Below are 21,859 nucleotides of genomic sequence, written 5' to 3'. Positions count from 1 at the left end.
TGGGGTCGCAAAGAGTCGGACACGACTGAGCGACTGAACTGAACTCAACTGAACCGAAAGGAAATTCCACCAAAAACTACTTGCAGAAGCCTAAATTCTGAATTAAACTCGGGGTTTCGCACCTGTACAGTTGTAGATTGAGTGAGATCTGGCCTACCCAGATCCAATATCCCGACACATGGGACTCCCTCATTTTTGGCAATCTAAATACGTATTTATTTCTCTTGGTTCCATCTGGTAGGGGGATTCTGTGGGTTTAACGAAAAAGGATATAGTTTGGAGCAGAGGTACTGTGCACAGAAAGTAGAGCAACACGGGAGCAGGCCATCCACTCCACAAAAACAGCCGTCTGCGTTGCCAACAACCGTCACAAAAAAACTACTCCTAACCCAGCCCCCGCAGCTGCCACGCCAGCCGCCGCCGCTCGGCCCGCCCCGCAATGCTCATTGGTTCTCAGCTCCGACGCCGGACCCACAATCTCTTGCCTATTGGGCCAGACAGGACCTGGGGCGGGGTGCGGAAGTGAGAGCTCGGGACTCCTGAGAGCCGCCTTCTGGAGCGAAGGAGGAGGGGCAGGAGGTGGGACCGGGGGAGGGTTTCCCGAGCAGGGGCGGCTGTGGCAGCTGCGCGGAGGCAGTGGCGGCTTAGAGCGCGCGCCCGGCTTTGAATGAGCGGGGCTGGGACTGAACCGGCGGAGCGCGAGCTCGAGGAAGCGACCGGCAGCGCGCGTGCGCGCGCCGTGTGTGTGCGCGCGGCTCGCGGCAGCTCGGAGCCTCCGCCGGGCGGGCGGGGAGGGGGAGGGGCAGGTGAGTGTGTGCGGCTCGTGCGCCTTCGAGGGGCTTCCCTCCCCCACCCCCATCCAGATCGGGACCCGGGTCTTGAGGAGGGGGGCGGGGTTGTCCTCTGCTCTCCTCGGGGTAGCTCTCCTCTCTGCCCCGCACTTCCCGCCCTCCCACCTTCCTTTTCTTTCACCGGGTCTTCCCCCGAACCCAGGCCGACTGCCACTCTAGCATACTGTTTCCGGGTTAGGCTGACCTCTGGGGTGAGGGACCTGCGACCCGGAGCGGGCCCCGGTCAAGCAGCCCTCACCATGCTTCTCCCGCGTGGGAGAGCGGCTGGCGGGGCCCCGGCCCAGAGTCTCCCCTCTCCCCAGATCTGCCCCCCAAGGGGAAATTTGCCCTTTCTTCCTGCCCTTCCTCTACAGGCCTTGCTCCTTCCCAGACAGATTTTTCCAAAATTCAAGTCCCAGCCCACTGGGCACCCACTTGGAGCAATTGAGAGCGTTTCACCGAACGCCGTACGAATGGTGTCGGATTGTGTAACCTGAAAACGCTTCTGTCGATTTTTGCGTCTGTACAGTGGGTATGATTTCTTTCTTTTTTTTTCCCATCAGTTAATTTCAGGTGGGTAATTTGAAGTTAAAGCATTTTAGTTTTGAAACTCGTTCCTTTTGAGCCTTTCAGGAGACTTTGCTCTGCCTTTGTAAGAGCTTCGGTGGTGTTCGAGGGTCTGGCTTTGAGTTGCCAGAGGCGGTCCGGTGTTGAACTTTACCACCTGCTCTCACATTCTACTTCTTGTTCCCTTTCTCTTGCCGCTGCTGAACTTTGGTTTTCAAATTTGAGTGAGGTCAGGTGGTTTTATTTTTGGAGACTTGCGATATACCGTAACCTACTTTAGAGAGTTACAAACTTAATTTAAGGATTTCTGTACTGTAGTGGATCATATGGAGTATCAAATTTTGGTATTAGGAAAATTCAGAACTATCGTTTTAGAAATTCGGCAATTAATGACTTGTTTAGTGTGTACCAACATAGATTTTGGCTTGGCTAATTTAACGATTTATGACATAGTATGATATAGTGAATACAGAAAAGCAGTTTACATGGAATTACAGGGAGGAAAGGTACATTTAATCTTTCAGATTCTAACGCAGCATTCTTTTTTAAAATTGTAGGTGAATCTTTTTCACTTGACATAGCCAAGCTGACATTGCTATTGATTTCTTAGAGAGATTATTTGTCCTTGATGCTTATTTCGGCTTTATCTCAGGTTTTTGTATTTTTGTAGTAATTTTTAAGGAAATCTTAATTTTACAATTGTATTAGCATTTCTCAGTCCTATTAAGTAGTTTGAAGCAGTCAAAATGCAGGTAGCCTAAGATGTGTACTTCTCAAATTAGTGATCTAGAGAGCATTTCAAAAATCAACTGAGGCATTTAGTGTCAAAGAGGTCTCTTAAATTGGATGTGGTATGGGAAGAACCTTGGCTTTGGGGTCAGTCTCTTTAACTTCTGGGTGAGTGAATGTGAGTTTCACTAGTAGTTGAGCCTCATCTGTTAAATGGCAATAGTGAAACTCACCTTGTTTGTCCTTAGGATTCCCGTGAGGCTATAGAAACAAAATAGATTGTCTCGAACTATATTGAGTGCTCAAGGAATGATAATTTCCCTTCCTTCAGCAAATATTTTAATACCTACCATGTATTCACCAGGCTTCCCTGGTGGCTCAGAGGTTAAAGCGTCTGCCTGCAATGCAGGGGACCTGGGTTTGATCCCTGGGTCGGGAAGATCCCCTGGAGAAGGAAATGGCAACCCACTCCAGTATTCTTGCCTGGAGAATCCCACGGACTGAGGAACCTGGTGGGCTACAGTCCAGAGGGTCACAGAGTTGGAAACGACTTCACTTTCACTTTCACTTTCACCATGTGCTTGACATTGGCTAAGGCCTAGAAATAACCAAACTGAGCAAGACTGATGGGGCTCTGCCTTCCTAGACCCTTGCATTGTCACTAGCTTTTGACACTTGAGCAACAAACACAGCAGTTGCTGTGTACTGGGTCAGTAGTATTTCCTGTCATCCAGGGTAGTAGTATCTGTTACAGAGTAGATACTTGAACTGGATTGTAACACTAAGTAAACACAGGTCCCAAAGAATATTCTTGCCTTCAAATCAGTGTAATTGATAAAAACCAGAAATGTTGCTTGATGTGGTTCACTTGATTGCGTTTCCCCCTGCATTTCAGTTGCAGTTGGTCCGAAAATTTATCTTGAAAATTATAACACCATCATTGATTTGCTAAGATAGTTTATTGTCAGTGAGGTATTCTTGGTTTTTGAATTAAATAGACCTAGGTTTGAATCTAGATCATTGGTGTGAAAACATAAGCTTACTCTTTGTGCTTCAGTTCTATGAAAAGAGAATAATATCTCTCTCATAAAATGGCTTTATGGGTTGAGAGAACACCTAGTGCTTGGCACATAGTAGCTGATTAGTGAATATTAGTTTTTCTGTTTTATTAATTGTAAAAGCAAATTTTCCATAAAATGAAGATATTTTTAATTGCTAGGGAGAGAATTCTGTTCTGGTGTCAGTAATAGTCCCACTTGACAATTTACTGTTGAAACAAAACTTTAGATTTTATTTGTAGGCATCATTAGTCATTCACATTGAGAAATACTTATTGACCAATGACACATAGCAATATTTATGGCAGGGTGATGTCCGTTGTTACCAAAACTCCACATGAAACTTATTCTCAAATCTTCATTCATATAAACCCTGAGACTGACTCTTTGCTCCAGTACTTAAATATTAAACATCTTCCTTCAAACATCCTGATAGAGGGTATCCTCAACTCTTTCCCCTTTTCCCCCTAGTGCCGCATGCTCTGCAGTTTCTTTCCTAGCTATCTTTTTTTGTTGTTTATATTTTTTTCTGTAAATTCTAAATCTTCATTTAGGAAGTTTGCTTTCTTTTGGTTGAGTTTAATCCTTGACAAATCAGCCTTAAAATGAAGCTTTATTCATCATAATTGTTCAGATCATTCTACTTGTATGGAAGCAATCAAATCTTTCTTCCAGGTCTTACTTTGCAAACAGTAACTGGCAAGGTAACATGAACAAGATCCTCACAGGAATGATTGTGCTGGATGAATACAGTATATAGAAATAATTAAGGTACAAAATGGAAAATATAGGTACAGTAAGAGAAAAATACTGGAATTAAAACTTTGCAGTAGTTCAACAATAAGTAATGAAGGCTTATGCTAGGGAGACCTCAGTGGAAATAGGGAAGAATATGGGCAGTATTAACAGGATAAAGTCTTTTTTGTAGTTGGCACATAAGGGGATAAGACAAAGGAGGAGTCAAAGTTGTTGCCTGTTTTGAACCACTGTTGGGTGGTTTATCACTAGTAAACCACTGTTTGGAGATGTTTTTGACAGAAATAAGTTACTTGAACAGTGAGATTTTTAATATTTTTTTTGTTCAATTTCTTTTAGAGTAACTGTTAGTTTCATCCTCTCAATTAGTAAACCAGCTCCAGAAATTAATGACTTGACCATTGTGTCATGTACTTATTTACTATTGTGTATCTTCTTTGGTGAAGTGCCTATGCACAGCTTTCACCCATTTTTAAAAATTAGGTTTTCTTACTGCATTTTGGGAGAGCCTTATATATTCTGTATACAAGTCCTTTATTAGATATATGCTTTGCAAAAGTTTTCTCCTAGTCTGTGGCTTGTCTTTATATTCCCTTAACAGTGTCTTTGAATTATATAAATTTTTAATTTTGATGAAGCCCTGTTTATCCATTTTCTTTTAATGGGTTGTATTTTTGGTGTCATTATCTAAAAAAATCTTTTCCTAACCCAGGTCACAAAGATTTTGTCCAATTTTGTTTCTCTAGCACTTTTGTAATTTTAGGTTTTATGTTTACATCTGTGACCCATTTTGAGTATTTTTTGTAAATGGCATGAAATATGGATTATAGTTCTTTGGGTTTTAGTGGCTTTTTTTTTTTTTTTTTTTTGCATATGGATATCCAGTTTTTCCATTACTTTTTGTCAAAAAAACTCTTTTCTTCACTGAATGGATTTTACATCTTCATAAATTTCAGTTCTTCATATTTTATGGGCCTATTTCTCTACCTTCCATTTGTTCCATTGATCTGTTTATCAGTCGACTCCAGTACTATTCCATTTTGATTAGTGAGTGAAGTTGCTCAGTTGTGTCCTACTCTTTGCGACCCCGTGGACTGTAGCCTACCAGGCTCCTCCATCCATGGGATTCTCCAGGCAAGAATACTGGAGTGGGTTGCCATTTCCTTCTCCAGGGGATCTTCCCGATCCAGGGATCGAACCTGGGTCTCCCGGGTCTCCTGCATTGCGGGCAGACTGCAATGCAGCAGAGGCTTTAACCTCTCAGCCACCAGGGAAGCCTGCAGCTTTATATAACACATCTTGGAATCAGATAGTATTAGCCCATCTGCTTTGATCTTTTTCAACATTGTTTGACCATTATAGATCCTTTATATTTCTGTATGAATCTTAGAATTAGCTTATCGAATTTTAGAGGAAAAAGCCTCCCGAGATTTTGATTGGGATTTCATTGACTCTGTAGTTCAATTTAGAGTGATTTGCTATCTTAATAGTATCAAGTCTTTGAGCCCTGAAAGATCTTTTTAAAAATTAATAAGGGTCTTTAAATTTCTCTCAGTAATATTTTATAGTTTCCAATATGTATGTTTTTCATTAGATTTGTCCCTAAATACTTCATATTTTTTGTGCTCTTACAAATTTCTTAAAATTTTAGTTTGTGATTGTTTGTTGTTGCTACCATATAAAAATACTGTTGATTATAGATTCTGTTGAATTTTCTACATAGAGTATAGATACAGTTTTACTTCTTCCTTTCCAATCTGAATGCCTTTTATTTTATTTTCTTGCTCGATTGCACTGTCCGTACAGTGTTGAGCAGAAATGGCAAAAACAGATGTGCTGGTGGGAAGTAGCCAGTTTTTCACTGTAAAGTCTCAAGTTACTATAGGCTTTTCATAGGTGTCCTTGGTCAGGTTGAGAAAGTTCCCTTCTATTTCTAGTTGGTTGTGAGTTTTTAAGGAGTTTTGTGTCTGTGTTCATAAGATATTGGTCTTCAGTTTTCTTTTCTGGTAATGTCTTTGGTCTAGATTAGTATCAGTGTAATGCTAGCCTCAAAGAGTGAATTAATAAGTAATCCCTTCCCTTCAGTTTTCTGGCAGTTTGTATAGAATTGGCACTACTTCTTAAGTATTTGAGAGAATTCAATCATGAAACCATCTGGGCTTAGGGGATTTTTAAGTATAAATTCAGTATCTTTAATAAATTTAGAGATTTTCAAGTTATCTCTTTCTTCTTGCTGTGTTTTCATAACTTGTTTCTTTCAAAGAATTTGTCGATTTCATCTTGTCAAATACAGGCATAAAGTTATATTTTTTCAATATCCTCTTCATATTTGCAGACTCTGGTAATGTCACCTCTCTTTTCTGATATTGGCATAATTTGTTGTTAGGGACATATGTTTTGGATTGTTATGTACTTTTGATTAACTGACCCCTTTATCATTATGAAATGAGCATTTTTATGCCTGCTAATGGTATTTTCCCTAAAAATCTACTCTCTGACGTTGAAATATTTTAACCTTCTTTTGCTTTTCTGTTGGGTATTTGACTGTAACTGGACTTTACCCCTCAGAGAATATGATTTAATAGATTTGCTGGTGGTGGGCCCATTTTTCAGTATCCTTTAAATATGTGTGGGCCACTGGACTAGATCTCTGTAGTTCTAACTTGTTAACTGTGTGCTTTTAAGTTATTTGACCTCTCTTAATTTCCTCACCTATAAAATGGGTGTAATGAAATGTATCTAGAAGTTGAAAGTTTAAAAATATTTTGAATAGTATTACTATGTTCATATGATTCAAATTTCAAAAGATAAGGAAGACTCAGTACATTCTGTTTCATACTCTGATTTTTTACTAGAAAACAAATTATAAATAAATTATAAATAAATATTTACGTACAACTTAGAAAACCATTCTGAGAATATTTTGAAACGGGTTTTTTCCTCTCAACTGTTGAAAACTCTTCAGAACTTTCTTGTCAATATGATTTACATTTTAATTTTTGAATTTACTGTGTTTTATTTGTGTTGTCTAAAGGAAAGTAAAAATGTGTCTGATTTTTACAGTCCAAAATAGGACTTTTCAATTTGACTTCAGAACATAAATATAGCTTGTGAAATCACCTTAATGCATTTATTTTTGTGCTTTTTCCCACAGGTTTTGCTTTCCATCATGGCTATCACACAGTTTCGGTTATTTAAAGTTTGTACTTGCCTAGCAACAGTATTCTCATTCCTAAAGAGGTTAATATGCAGGTAAAGAAATTTTATGTTCAGATTGATCTGGTTACCTTCTTGCTAATTTTGGATACCTTCATAACCTCAAAAAGGCAGGGCATATTATATTTATGCTAAGTATCTTGATTGCAGTATTCATGCATTAATCTGTAGTATTTTTTAAAATATTTTCTCAGATTTTTATATGTTTTTTCAGATCTAAAAAGTAGAAGTTCAGGTCTTTTCATCAGATTCTTACATCTTCCATTAAAATAGCATTCTGTACTGTAGAATTTCAGAGATAAGTAAACCAACTTTCATATTATAATCATCATGAGGTTTTTATGTACATAATTGTTTTATTATCAGGATATTTTTAAGATGATTAGGTGGAATTAGGCATAGGTATTTCTTGACATAGTACATTATGAGTGTTATGTTTATATTGGAAAAATTTAACAGAAAAACTCCAAAGAAAATAGATTTTGGTTTTTTTGATCTTTTAAATAATATTCCAGAATGTACAGGGAGTCCAGGCTAGGTAAGTCCTTCTGCTTCAGTAAGTCATTCAGAGACTTGAATTCCTTCTATTTTGTCATTCTACTGTACCCAAGAGATACAGTTCCTGAATGGTATGCCAGGGCACTTCAGGGCTCGCATTACACTCACAGGGGTACCGAAGGATACTCTAAATTTCTAACAAAACATGCTGAATGTGATAATGTCTATTGAACATTATCCAGTCTGTTGGCTCAAGGTAGTTCACGTTTGTAACATTAGATCCTGCAGTATTACTTTCGATGATGTTCTTGAATATTTGAGATAAGTTTTTGTTTACTTGTATTTGGAGTGACCTATCTTTACAAAGCTAGGATTTTAGGTTGTAATTAGGGCAAGCACTAAATCAGAATTAACAGAGAACAGAAAATGAAGCTGACAGAATCCAGTCTGATTCCAAGGCTTGAGAAGCTATACAGTAGCCAACAGGTACACACATTTTATTAGTAAGTATTTGTAGTTATTAAAGAATGAAATGAAAATGTTTTTTCTTTAATTTCATATGTGTTTTTTCCTAATGGCTACTAAGCAGATAGGACATACATAAGTATTGTTTGGGCCTACGTACTTAATCAGTGGAAGTTAGGTATTTCTTTTGGCCTAGAGTACTGTGAAAAAAGCACCTACAGAGTAAGAGTTGGATAGAGAGGAAATGGAGGGTAGTCAGCTCTCTAGTGGATATGATTTAGAAAGTACACATAATTCTGTTCACAGCCTATTATCCAGAGCTTAGTTACCTAGCTGCAAGGGAGGCTAGGAAATGTATTCTCTGACTAAAGGGCCATTTTATAACTACTAAAACTCTTGAGGATTAAGTGGCATAGAATTTATTGTTAGAAGTAGCATGACCAGAAAATAACTAGGTGAAAGCAGGATGAGAATGGGTATTAATGCCAGGAGACTAGAGGTTGAAAGAAATAAGTTGTTTTAACTGTGGTGATAAATTCTAGGTGTTTTTCTGTTTGCATCTGTTATTTCAAAAAATTTTTGTTGAATATAGGTTACTTTTAATATAAGATATTGCAAATTTCTATCATCTATACGGATTTCCCTGGTATCTCAGTGGTATAGAATCCACCTGCAATGCAGGAGATGTGGGTTCCATCCCTAGGTGGGGAAGATCCCTGGAGTAGGAAATGGCAACCTGTTCCATTATTCTTGCCTGGAAAATTCCATGGACAGTGGAGCCTGGCGGGCTACAGCCCCTGGGGATACAAAGAGTCAGAGGTGACTGAGCACATAGACATGCATTATCACTATAAATTTCTCTTGTTAGTGTATGCATATTTAGGATTGGTTGTATGTTCAGTTTTAAAGAAAACTGACCCTTTGTTAGAATAAGCTTTTCCTAATTGTCAGAAGGAACCTAGATCATGTGCTCTGAAATACAGGTTTACACCATAAATTTAGAAAGTAGACTATAATACTTTTTTATGCACCCTTTAAACAAATAAAATAGGATTTCTAAACTTAGCTGACTTTATCAACTAGCTCTAAGCAGGTGTTTCATAGATTATTTGACATGAAGCAAGTGACTAATCGTTTATAATAGCTATCATTTTTTAATGTCATTAAAAAGTAGGCACAGTCTCGTGTCTATCTATTTTAAATATGTCAGTTAAATCCTCACAACAACCTTGCAAAGGTTGGTTTGAATACCTGCCTTTTACAGATGAGGATACTGAGGCTCAGACATAGGTAATTCTAACTAGATTCATAATTAATAGAAGTTACATTGAAAACCATGGTTTACCCAGATTCCATTGCCCATGCTCTTAACAACTCCATGACAATACCTATCTTGCTTAGTGTGGTACTTCACTAAGCCTTGAAAGTTACTGGGTACAGTTTACAATTCAACCCAGTGATTTTCAAACTTTTTAATAGTTAATAGTAATCTTAATCAGAAACCAACTATGTAAAACAAACAAAAGCCAGGCCACTCTGGTTAAAACAGCGTAGGTATCCTGGAGCATCACCTACAGAACTCACAGAACTCTCAGGAGTGTAATTTGAAACCAGTTTCTGGTTTTGTTTTTGGCTTTATAGTCCTCCTGAGTTTGACTCTAATTCTGAATCCTAAACCAAAAAGCAGTGTGATATTCTGGTCCAGTATTTAAAAACATTGAAAAGATATCTAATATATGCTTTTCTTTTCATATATTAACAAACAACTGTTAATTATTAAGTAATTTAAAGCTGCAGAAGACCTCTATAAGTCTTAAGTTACTGTCTTGAGTGCTTTTACTTACGCTTGTTTTGGTGGTTTCTTGAAATAAATTATTTCATATTTTTGTTTTAGATCTGGTAGAGGACGGAAATTAAGTGGAGACCAAATAACTTTGCCAACTACAGTTGATTATTCATCAGTTCCCAAACAGGTAAAACTTTTTTTGTACGTTGAATTAAGTGCCCCCGAACCATATTTTTCAAACTGGGTTGCATACCATTAATATATCATGAAATTAATTTGGTAGTCATGGTCAGGATTTTTATTGTTTTATTGTTAAATTTCTTTATTCTAAAATTTAAACTTTATTCTTTATTTTCTGTTTCTCTGCTGAGATTTTCTATTTTTTTCTTTGGTTTTAAGAGTGTTTGCTGTTGCTTATTGGAGCATTTTTGCAACAACGTATTTAAAGCCTTAGATAATTACATCATTTGTATCATCTTGGGTTTGATGTCTGTGGCTTGACTTTTTCCATTCAAGTTGAGATTTGTTGATTCCTTGTTTGCTGAATAATTTCAAGTTATTTCATGGATTTTTTTTGAATATTATGTTTGGGACTATATCTTATTTAAATCCTATAAAGAATGTTATTATTTATTATTTTATCAGGCAATAAACCTAGTTAGGGATAGATTGTAAGTTCCGGTCCTCTTTCTGTGGGCTGTAGTTCTAATGTCAGTTCAGTTTTTGAAGCAGTTTCTTTTGCTTTGTTTGGTTGTTTTTATTTTAATGGTTGGAACAGAATGTCTAACTCACAGAGTGTTTCTTTCTTAACTTTTGATCTAGTTTTGCTATCTGGCATAAAACGTATATTTTCCCATTGGTCAAAAAATTTTGAAAAAACCACTGTTTCAGAAAGCTCATTTTTGTAATGAATGATGAACTTTTTGACTGACAGTGCTGATCATTTAAATTTAGACAGATGTGGAAGAGTGGACTTCCTGGGATGAGGATGCACCCACAAGTGTCAAGATTGAAGGAGGGAATGGAAATGTGGCAACACAACAAAATGCTTTAGAGCAACTGGAACCTGACTACTTTAAGGACATGGCACCAACTATAAGGAAAACCCAGAAGGTACATTAAAGATGTGTGCTCCTGGAAATTAAACTATTAGACTGCTCTTCAGATTCCTACAATTAAAAGTAGACAGTATACTTAGTGTTTGGTAGAAAGCCTATTTCTGTCAGTTGTGTTTTTTGTCATATTAGAGAAGTTTATATACTCAAGTGAGCTGGCCATAGATCTGGTAAATTGTAGCCTCACATCTTTTAAAATTCTTTCTAAGCGTTCATAGAAATCCTCCTGTATGTCAGATTCTAGACTCCAGTCTCTACTGTGGAGACCAAAGTGAATAAGATACAGTTCTAGCCTTAAAAGAATTCATAGCATAGTGATATCTACAAACCAATAATACTGAGAGTATCCATTGTTTATAACATCAAACTGATGCAGGGCTCTGAGAACTTAGAGTGATTGTGGTGGGTTTGCATAGTCATTCACACTCTATTTTATCCCTTTTGAATTGAATGTGGACAGTCACTTCAATATGCAGGAAATTATTAGAAAAAGAACAATGGCTAAGCAGTTTTCTTTCTTTTTATCAAAATAGTACATGTAGATTTAAAATTTATTTTTAAATTAAATAGTATAGAAGAGCTTATAATGAAAAGCAGTAGACTTCTGCCCCATCATTCTTCAAACCAGTTCTACTAAAAGCAGCCACTCAAAACTTTTTCTGTTTATCTGTATACAGTATTCTTATCTTACTATTCCTAGGCCAGTCATAGGTATTGTCTACCAACTTCACACTGTGGTAAATGGGGGTTTATTTCATACTATCCTTACACCCATTCAAATAATGTAATGCTCTTATTCCAGTCTACCTCATCAGTCATCCTGCTGTTTCAAAAAAAAAAAAATAATAATAAGTGCCATTTCTTATTCAATCAAGCATAGAAAATATTTCTTATGAATATATTTCATAAAATGACACTGTTTATTCTGCTGTTCTCTAATAGGGTTTTCACCCTCTTCTACCTTCCAGTCAGTTTTAGATGTTCGAGGCTGATAACATTGACATACTATAATCATAGTCATTTTTATTGAGTTGTCCAAATGTCTCAGTGCTGAAAAGCATTAAGCTGTATATTTTTCAAGGAGTTTTAAGTGAATTTCTTAGTAGATGAATGCTTTTTGTTTTGAAAGTCTATTGCTGCTCTTAATAGGAACTTAGTATATTACAAGTAATACCTTAGTAAATTAGAATGAAAGTACTTTTAAGGTACAAAGCTAATACTACTGGCTTGAAAGAGTTAATGTGTTCAGAGGTAGCCACATGCTTAGAGAACTGGTTATACTTTTGGTAGGACAGTGTACCCTATCCTACCAGAGTGAAAGTGAGTGCGCTCAGTCGTGTCCGGCTCTTTGCGACCCCATGGACTATACAGTCCGTGGAATTCTCTAGGCCAGTATACTGGAGTGGGTAGCCTTTCCCTTCTCCAGGGGATCTTCCCAACCCAGGGATCGAACCCAGGTCTCCCGCACTGCAGGCAGATTCTTTAAGAAAATATGGAACATGAAAGAAAGGTAGAACATATTTTGAATAATTATAAAATGCTTTGGTCAGTTAATTCATTAGTCTCCTTTTGTGGTGTGTAAAATGTTTCCATAATTCTATTTCAATTAATCTTTCAGATCATCATTAAGAAGCGAGAACCATTAAATTTTGGCATCCCAGATGGTAGCACAGGCTTCTCTAGTAGACTAGCAGCTACACAAGATATGCCTTTCATACATCAATCTGTAAGTATATTAATTGTATCTAGGCAAGAGCTTTTTTTTTTTTCCATTTCTGTTTTCTTTAAGGAAAAAGAAAAAAATTGAAATGACTTGAACAGAGTATTTGTATGACTTTGAAACTGGTTTAGCAGATCAAGAGCAGTTGCCAGTCCTGTCCTTTTATGAGACTCTGAATTACATCAGGTGCTAAGATCAGAGTCCATTGCACACATAAAAGATGGAGACAAAATGTGAAAGTATAAAAATATGACCTTTAAAGAGATTACCACTAAAATTTAAGTAAATTATGAATTGTTAAAGACTTATATGTACATTTAAAATGTGGTTTAACTTAAAATGGATTTGACTTAAATACAACACTTTTAAGGACAAAAGTAGTGAAGAAGGTATATGTTTTCAATTTTGGAGGCCATCAGATTCATCTTTGAAATTTTTAAAACACATCAGTTTCCAAACCCATCCCCAGCTTTTAAGTATTGATATGTTTTGATTATTTTATGCACAGCTTATTTTATGCAGTTATGCATTTAATTATTTCCTCACTAACTAAACATTCCAGAATGAGCATTTTCATTGGTTTGTGGAAGGAAAAATTGAACTTAGAGGCCTGCCCTGGAGAATAATGGGAGGTAGTGTGGCCCGCCTAATGGTATCAGTTAAGACAAGCAAAAGGAAGCACAATACAAAAGTACTCCAATAAAGAGTAAATTTTTCCTGACTTGTCATTTTTGCCTGGGACCCAGACAATAAGTGCCATTGAAAAGTCTAGAAAATTATTTGTGCTTAAAGGGAGATGACTGTACTAGGTTGGAAATGTAGGTTCTTCAAGTTCACCTCCCCAGCACAGGAGTAGTCCAGTCAAGCATCTCTAATCCCCTGTGCAGTCAGCCTCTCTCTTCTCTTTCCCCCACTTACACACTCCTTCTTACTCAAGAGAGAGACAAACAGAAGATATGTCCTATTCTTATTTTTTCCTAACTAAAGTAGGAGAAAGGAAAGGAAAAGTTAGTATGTTAAAGGAATATCCTTTAAAACATGAAATAGGAAGAAAGCTGGACTTGCTAAGACTTGCGTATGGAAGGTCATGCGTCTCAGGAAACCCCTTAGTTCCAGGCACACCAGGGGCAGTCATTTGACCCTGTAGAGGATGTGATAAGAAAGTGAAGAAGACACAGGACAGTGATGAGGTCTGAGTTATGCTTTAAAATATATACTCTTCTTGACCACTGAGTGGAAAAAGGATGAAGCGAAGTTAGTCGCTCAGTCGTGTCTGACTCTTTGTGACCCCATGGACTGGGGCTCACCAGGCTCTTCTGTCTGTGGGATTCTCCAGGCAAGAATCCTGGAGCGGGTTACCATTTCCTTTTCCGGGAGATCTTCCTGACCCAGGGATCGAACCCAGGTCTTCCGCACTCCAGACTGCAGGTAGACTCTTTACAGTGTAAGCCACCAAGGATGGCTCCTGACTGTTGTAATTTTGTTTTATTTTGTTTTATTGTAGCCTGAATTAGGTGACTTAGATACCTGGCAGGAAAACACCAATGCTTGGGAAGAAGAAGAAGATGCGGCCTGGCAAGCCGAAGAAGTTCTGAGGTATTTGAGTAATATTTACACTGCTGCCAGAGTAGAACCGGTTTTGTTCATGTTACATTTAAGGTCAAGAAAGTATCTTCTGCCAAATGTTATATTTTTCTTCCTTCTCATTTGAGCCTTAGATAATCTGGGATAGTTTTTTTGTATTTCAGACTACATGTGCTATTTTATATGATTAAAACCTCACAGAAACCAACAATTTAAAGCATTATAGATACAAAAGAATAATTTACTAACAAAGAAGAAGATTATCTACATACAGACACCATATTGTACTATATGCTTCATACCTCATTCCCTACAAAATATATCTCTTCAAATGTCCTGCTATGAAATGTGAGTCACGACGATATATTAACATTTTTCTCTAGGTTAGAAATTATACCTTTAGTTTTGTTTGCCCGTGGTCTAGCATAGTCCAGCACTGCTCATTCGAGTATAACAGTGAATGGCACCGCTGTGTTTTGTGGCTGCTGCGTGCGCGTCTCTCCTCCCGGTGGAGGGACTCTGTTGCAGCACTCGGGCTTAGTTGCCTGCGGCATGTGGGACCGTAGCTCCCCGTGCGTGTGTGCTCAGTGGCTAAGCTGTCTCCAGCTCTTTTCGACCCCAAGGACTGTAGCCCGCCAGGCTCCTCTGTCCACGAGATTTCCCAGCAAGAACACTGGAGCGTGTTGCCATTTCCTTCTTCAGGGGATCTTCCCAACCCAGGATCAAACCCAAGTCTCTTGGATTCTTAACCACTGGACCACCAGGGAAGTCCCCAGCACTGCTATTTGAAAATGATTTGTGTAGCACTCTACATCTGTATGTGTGTTTCACCTGAGGTACTTGAAAGCCCTGAGGTAGATAACATAAGGCATAATACTTGCTGCCTACTCTACAGGACGGAGAAGGCAATGGCACCCCACTCCAGCACACTTGCCTGGAGAATCCCAGGGACGGGGGAGCCTGGTGGGCTGCAGTCCATGAGGTCTCTAAGAGTCAGACACGACTGAGCGACTTCACTTTGACTTTTCACTTTCACGCACTGGAGAAGGAAATGGCAACCCACTCCAGTATTATTGCCTGGAGAATCCCAGGGACGGGGGAGCCTGATGGGCTGCCATCTATGGGGTCACACAGAGTCGGACACGACTGAAGTGACTTAGCAACTCTACAGAAGATACTTTTTTCTGGAGGTTTACAAGTTTTTTTTGGTTAGTTATGTTCTTTTTCTTTGTTTTTGTGAATAGTAAACTTAATTCTTGCTACTACCACATTAGATCAAAGAGTAAAAAGAAAATTTACCTTGAGAGTTTGTGACTTATCACTGATAAAAACTCTGTGTAAATGTATCTGAATTACTTGTGCATTTTAAAGATGATAAAGTAAAATATAGCAGTATGTTTTCTTCAAATATGGTTTTTATAATTGGGATAGAAAATGAATTACCCTTATCTGACCATCTCGAAACAACTGATTTCATTTTTGTATTTTCCTTTCCTGTTTTTACCAATAAATTGTAATTACCTTGAGTAGCCAGCAGAGGGTGCAGTTAAGACTGTGAGTTAAGACTGACTTTTTTGGTCTTGTCAGTACTTTTTTCAGCATTCTTTTTTTTTTAAACAGAAGGAGGTCACAGTATAAAAGTCAGTAAAGGTATGAGAGTTTTAAGTATTTAGTTCCTGTTTGATAATCATTCAGTATAAAGGAAACAGTTTTAAAATTGTAAACAGCAACATTTATGTTCCATGAATTGTCAAAAAAAGATGTCACTTTTTTAAACTCTTATTTCTTTTGGATATATATCATAGAAGTCTGAGTATTTTTAGAACATTTTGGAATTGGGATTCTAGTGATGATTGGTTTATCAACCACAAGGATAAAGGAAGGGGCTATTCATTTTGAATCCAATCATCTTAATGACAGCACTATAGAGTTTATGAGTTCACTGATCATAGCTGAACATTTACGGTATAAAAACCATCTCTTTTTCACCCTGTCATCTTGCACCCTGAACAAAACAAGACAAAAAACCCCGCAAACTCCGTTTTTGAAATGACAGCTTGGGAGGCGGAGACTATTAGTCAGTAATAGACATGCTTCAAGCTGCAAGTTGCATAAGTAGAGCCAAAGACACCTGGAGGCTTCCATATGTTGTTACCACCCCCAGGAGAACACTGAGAATTTTAAAAGTGTATCCGTAATCTATGGCTTCTAACCTAGCCTGTTTCCCATTGCTACTTTAAATACTACCAGTACTATGATCAGTAGTATCATTAAGGAAAAAGATTCTGGTACTTTAGTCATTTCAGACATGTATCTAGACAAGAAAAATATATTTTATCAGCAGTAATGTCCAAGTTGCCTCTGGTACCAGGAAGATTAATTGTTGATGCTTATATTTTGGCTGGTAATTAGGTCAGAGCTGGATTATCTTGTTTGTAACCTAGCAGCCTTTCATAATTCTTTTTCTTTTTTCTGCCACTGACATTTTGATGTTTTTAGTGCATATTATCAGTTTTGCTTGAAAGTGAACAGAGCTAGTGAAAAGTAAATTTTTTAAAACTATTCTTTTGAAATTTTAATTAGTTGGTGGTGATGGTCAAAATGTTGCCTAAAATAAGTCTCTCTACTTTGTTGAATTTTGGTCATCCATACCTCTGCTTACTCCCATTTATAAGTATGATTGAGAATTATATATATACTTTTACTCACTATAGCCAGCTTTGAGCTATCCCGTGTATGGGTAATCCACGTTAGATTTTTCTCTATATAACCCAGTGTTGCCTGTCCTGTGCCTGACAGCTTCCTTCCTCAGCCTTGCATGCTTCTTGACTTACTTTCTCAGACCCTAAGCCTTCAGATCCAGGACAACTTTTGTTCTCCTTTCTCCTCTTTAATTACCCTACTCCTATCCCCACTTTCCATACAAGTCAGTCAATAGAGATAGAGCACTTATATGTGAAATCTAAACTATGACACAGGGACTTCCCTGGTGGTCCCAAGGTTAATACTTTGCCTTCCTGTGTAGGGATGTGGGTTCGATGTGGCCAAAAAACCAAAACTCAAAGCAAGCAATGTTGTAACAAATTCAGTAAAGACTTTAAAAGTGGTGCACATCAAAAAATCATTTTAAAAATAAATAAAATAAGACACAAATGAACCCATCTACGAAGTAGAAACAGACTCACAGACGTAAAGAACAGACTTGTCGTGGGGGGGTGGGGTGGGAGGTGGGGGTATGGGTCGGGAGTTTGGGATCAGCAGATGAAAACTATTATCTACAGATGGGTAAACTGTGTAGCACACAGACTATGTTCAGTATCCTGTGATAAACCATAATGGAAAAGAATATTAAAAAGAATATATATCTATGTGTATATATAAGTAAATCACTTTGCTGAACAGTAGAAATTAACAGAACATTGTGAATCAACTAGAGTTCAATTAAATCAATAAAGATAGACGTGTTTAGTGGTTCTCTATCAGTGGAGTTAGCGAGGGGCTGGGAGAAGGCACTTCATAAAGTGTAATTATTAAATTTCAACCCTTCTGTCCCTTTATAAGGGAAGTTAAGTGAAAGTTGCCCAGTCACGTCTCACTCTTTGCGACCCCATGGCCTATACAGTCCGTGGAATTCTCTAGGCCACAATACTGGAGTGGGTAGCCTTTCCCTTCTCCAGGGGAACCTTCCCAACCCAGGAATCAAACCCAGGTCTCCCACATTGCAGGCAGATTCTTTACCAGCTGAGCCACAAGGGAAGCACAAGAATACTGGAGTGAGTAGCCTATCCCTTCTCCAGGGGATCTTCCCGACCCAGGAATTGAACTGGGGTCTCCTGCATTGTAGGCGGATTCGTTACCAACTGAGCTATGAGGGAAGCCCTTCGTTAGTAGAGCTAGTTAAATTTTAATATTTAGAGTTCTAGCTTCTAGTTGGAAGGTATGTCTTTGCATTTTCTTTTTGCATTGTGCTCTGTACATCTATGTTCTTGCTATCCTTCAGCTGACAAGCTTTTAAGTATTATCATAAAAAAAAAGTATTATCATAGCAGGATATTTAATCCTAAATATCAAGCTTTTCTCAAAAAGTGATGTGGTCCAATGGAAATAGTGTTTTAGTGAAAATAATCTGAAGAAAAGGAGTCAGGAGATACAGGTTCTTAGCCTTATACTTAATCTTATGACTTTGGCCATTTTACTTAGCCTGAATGCCCCATTTTAGTTATTCTTAAAACAGAGATAATACCTTTTTTATTTTGTAAGTCATGTTCTAAGGATTAAAAGAAGTACTATTTTGAAAAATCCTTGAAATTTTCAAAGCAGTGAGAAGAATGAAGACTTTTTAAACTTACATTTGATGATAGTTGAAGGGAAGTGCTGTTTCTTTCTGGACCTTATTTGCTATTTTACCTGTGTAGTGTCCTCTAACGGAGAAGGCAATGGCACCCCACTCCAGTACTCTTGCCTGGAAAATCCCATGGACGGAGGAGCCTGGTAGGCTGCAGTCCATGGGGTTGCAAAGAGTTGGACATGATCGAGTGACTTCACTTTCACTTTTCACTTTCATGCATTGGAGAAGGAAATGGCAACCCACTCCAGTGTTCTTGCCTGGAGAATCCCAGGGACGGGGGAGCCTGGTGGGCTGCCATCTAGGGGTCGCACAGAGTCGGACACAACTGAAGCGACTTAGCAGCAACAGCAGCAGCAGTGTTCTCTAAAAGTAAAAATATGCTTCTTTTCAGGCAGCAGAAGATAGCAGACAGAGAAAAGAGAGCAGCAGAACAACAAAGGAAGAAAATGGAAAAGGAAGCCCAGCGGCTAATGAAGAAGGAACAAAATAAAATTGGTGTGAAACTTTCATAACAACTGTTCTTCAGATGTCATAGTGCCAGTGGGAGAATTGCAAGCTCTACAACCCAAGCAGCATTTATATGGAGCCAAGAGTATTTTCAGAATACAAATACCCTGCTTGATTTTAATGCATTCATCAGCCTGCCAGGCCACCAGGATTCTCTCAAAGCCCCCTGAACTCTCAGTGATTGAGACTCGGAGAACAAAAAAGACTTATGAGACAATATTTTCTTCAATGTGTTCCAAGTGTACGACAATTGTTTGTTGTAGAGAAAGTATTACAGACGGAATATATCAGTACCTCTTCAAGCTAGTGTTTCTAGCTAATTCAAAGGGTGTAAATAATTCTATGATGGAAAAGAATTCTGCTGTCTATAGTGCTTTCCTTCAATGTGCATAATGTTAAAATAAATAATTTTAAATATTCACTTGTTTCCATGATTACCTAACCTAAATCAGACAGACTTGCAGGGCTTTAACTTCGTATTTCTGTTGTCAGAAGCTGGTGTTGGCATATATTTGCTCTGACTTGAACTGGCATTCATTAAGGCATCTGGTCATTTCAGTTTTCAAGAAAATGACATTAAATGCAATAATTTTATTTATCACAAACATTTTATACATCATTGTTTTCTTTTAGATGGTGTTGTAATGTTTTACTTATTTGTAATTTATATTGCATGTATAAACATACTGAAAATAAGCTAAAATGAACAAATTTGTTTTACATTATTATAATTTGTGAGTTTTAAAAGCTAGTATTTGTAGTTTTTCCCTGTCATTGTAGATTTTAAGATGTTATGGTGTCTTTAAGTACCTTAGCTCCTCTCTGCCAAAGCCATTAATTTACAAATCCATAAAGCCTTCAGTTCTACTGTTTCAAAGCTTTTAGATGATTTCTGTATCAGTTTTGTATAATATGACATAATGCAAGTTACCTATGTTGTTTACTAAGGTAACGTTGAGTAATTAAACCAAGATAGGAATAATAATACTTCTATTTTTGGATGTTGACAAGCTCCAAAATAGTTTTCAGGAAATAGATGTAGACAGTGTTCATAGGGAAAAATGTAGATTTGATAGTTTAAAATCTCATTAATTTTGTCTCCCCAATTAAAATATATCAAGCCTGACCTTCTTTGGCTTTGGAATTTAAGATTTTTACTTTCTTAAAAGTTGCTGCCCAAAATTAACATTTTGTGAGTTTTTTAAATGTCATTAATGCCAAATACTGCTAATTCATTGGAATTAAAATGATATTTCATAGTAAAATCACAAACTATACAGTAAACTCCTTAAGTTCTTAGCCTAAGCATCTAGACCAAATGGAATTTTTTTTTTTTTTCTTAAAATTTTTATTGGAGTACTGTTGATTTACAATGTTGTGTAAGTTTCAGATGGTACAGCAAAGTGAAATCGGTTGAAATTTAACTTTGGTAAAAAGGAAACTGTTATAGCCCTAAGCTATATTTTCAGTTATGGTTATTAGAGAGTTTTTGCCAGTGAACTCCCAATTAAATGGAATTAGACTCAAATTTGTAATAATAAATGAATTATTTTATGTCCTTTGTATTTATTTTAGTTATGGGAATGCTACATGATTTCTCTGAATTGAGGGTTCATAGAGGCTAATTTTCCTTTAGTACAGTTGGTTTTCACTGCTCTTCCCCAGAGTGGACAAGTATTGAAGTCTGCTTTGGTCATGATTTTCATGTGTGACATTTTTTTGTTTGATTTTTTAATTTTTCTTTAGAAGTAAAGACTGGATAGAATCACAGTCTGGATGATTAATTAAGAAGAAAGAGATTTTTCTCATGGAAATAATAGATTGAATTCTTGTATTTTTTGACCTCTGTTAGTGTAAACTAGATTCCTGTATTAAACTGGGTATATTGTCCCAATAGAAGTCAGACATATGATAAGCCCTTTATAGTAGCAAACTGGTTCCTTTAGCTTCTAAATTTATGGTTTCTGTTTTTGTTTCCTTAATTTTAGCAAAGGATTATCAGTTTTAGGAGCTTATTAGTAGAAGTTAAGAATTTAGGATTCATCCCCTAGTTGAATCCTGGCTCTGTTTTAGTGGCATCTTTGAGTCAATACTCAGCATCTGAATTCCTCACTTTCGACATGCACTTGCCAGGGCAGTGGCCATTCCTGGATGAAGATTGGTGCTTGGGAAGTAGGTGGTAGCTATGGAAACGCATCTGGATTGATCTTCAGCACCACTCTACAAGCTACTACAACAGGAGAAAGCTAACCACAGCTAAAATGTTCCAAAAAGCTGACATTTTGTCATTATAGGTGTATCTTGTTTTACTATACTTTGCTTTATTATGCTTTGCAGATGGTGTATTTTTAACAAATTGCAGTCTTGTGGCAACCCTGTGCTGAACAAGTTTATCAGCACCATTTTTCCAACAGCCTTTGCTCACTTCTTTTTCATTTTGGCATTTTCACAATATTTCAAACTGTTTCATTATTACATTTGTTATGGTGTTTTAGGGGTGTGAACCACACCCATATAAGATAGCAAATTTAGTGGATAAATGTGTGTGTTCTGCCTGCTTTACCGACTAGCCCTTCCACTGCCTTTCTCCCTCTCCTCCCACCACCCTATTTCCTGAGACATGGGAATATTGAAACTAGGCAAATTTAAAACTCTGGCTTCTCTAAGTGTTCAAAAAACA

General features: G+C 37.5%; 1 protein-coding gene across 2 annotated transcripts; it reads left to right on the top strand.

The window, feature by feature from the left end:
- The first annotated feature begins 548 nt into the window (after positions 1 to 548).
- Positions 549 to 20,733, top strand: LOC120879073 (receptor-binding cancer antigen expressed on SiSo cells). 2 transcript variants are annotated; one of them, XM_040262128.1, is made up of 7 exons: positions 549 to 806; positions 7,095 to 7,192; positions 10,014 to 10,092; positions 10,860 to 11,018; positions 12,639 to 12,746; positions 14,245 to 14,336; positions 19,064 to 20,733. In XM_040262128.1, exons 2-7 carry the CDS (start codon positions 7,110 to 7,112, stop codon positions 19,182 to 19,184), a joined length of 642 nt encoding a protein of 213 aa, XP_040118062.1. In that variant the 5' UTR covers positions 549 to 806; positions 7,095 to 7,109; the 3' UTR covers positions 19,185 to 20,733. The 2 variants fall into 2 exon arrangements, with proteins under 2 accessions (XP_040118062.1, XP_040118063.1); XM_040262129.1 differs by lacking the exon at positions 549 to 806 and adding an exon at positions 1,105 to 1,362.
- Positions 20,734 to 21,859: the final 1,126 nt, after the last annotated feature.

Source organism: Oryx dammah, unplaced genomic scaffold (assembly GCF_014754425.2).
Source record: "Oryx dammah isolate SB20612 unplaced genomic scaffold, SCBI_Odam_1.1 HiC_scaffold_19, whole genome shotgun sequence".
Taxonomy (NCBI): domain Eukaryota; kingdom Metazoa; phylum Chordata; class Mammalia; order Artiodactyla; family Bovidae; genus Oryx; species Oryx dammah.
This window is presented reverse-complemented; position numbering and strand designations above follow the sequence as displayed.

Coding starts and splice junctions, on each gene's coding strand:
- LOC120879073 (XM_040262128.1), top strand. CDS start 7,110: ATGGCTATCACACAGTTTCGGTTATTTAAAGTTTGTACTTGCCTAGCA. Junction 11,019..12,638: donor CTATAAGGAAAACCCAGAAG/GTACATTAAAGA, acceptor TTAATCTTTCAG/ATCATCATTAAGAAGCGAGA. Junction 12,747..14,244: donor TGCCTTTCATACATCAATCT/GTAAGTATATTA, acceptor GTTTTATTGTAG/CCTGAATTAGGTGACTTAGA.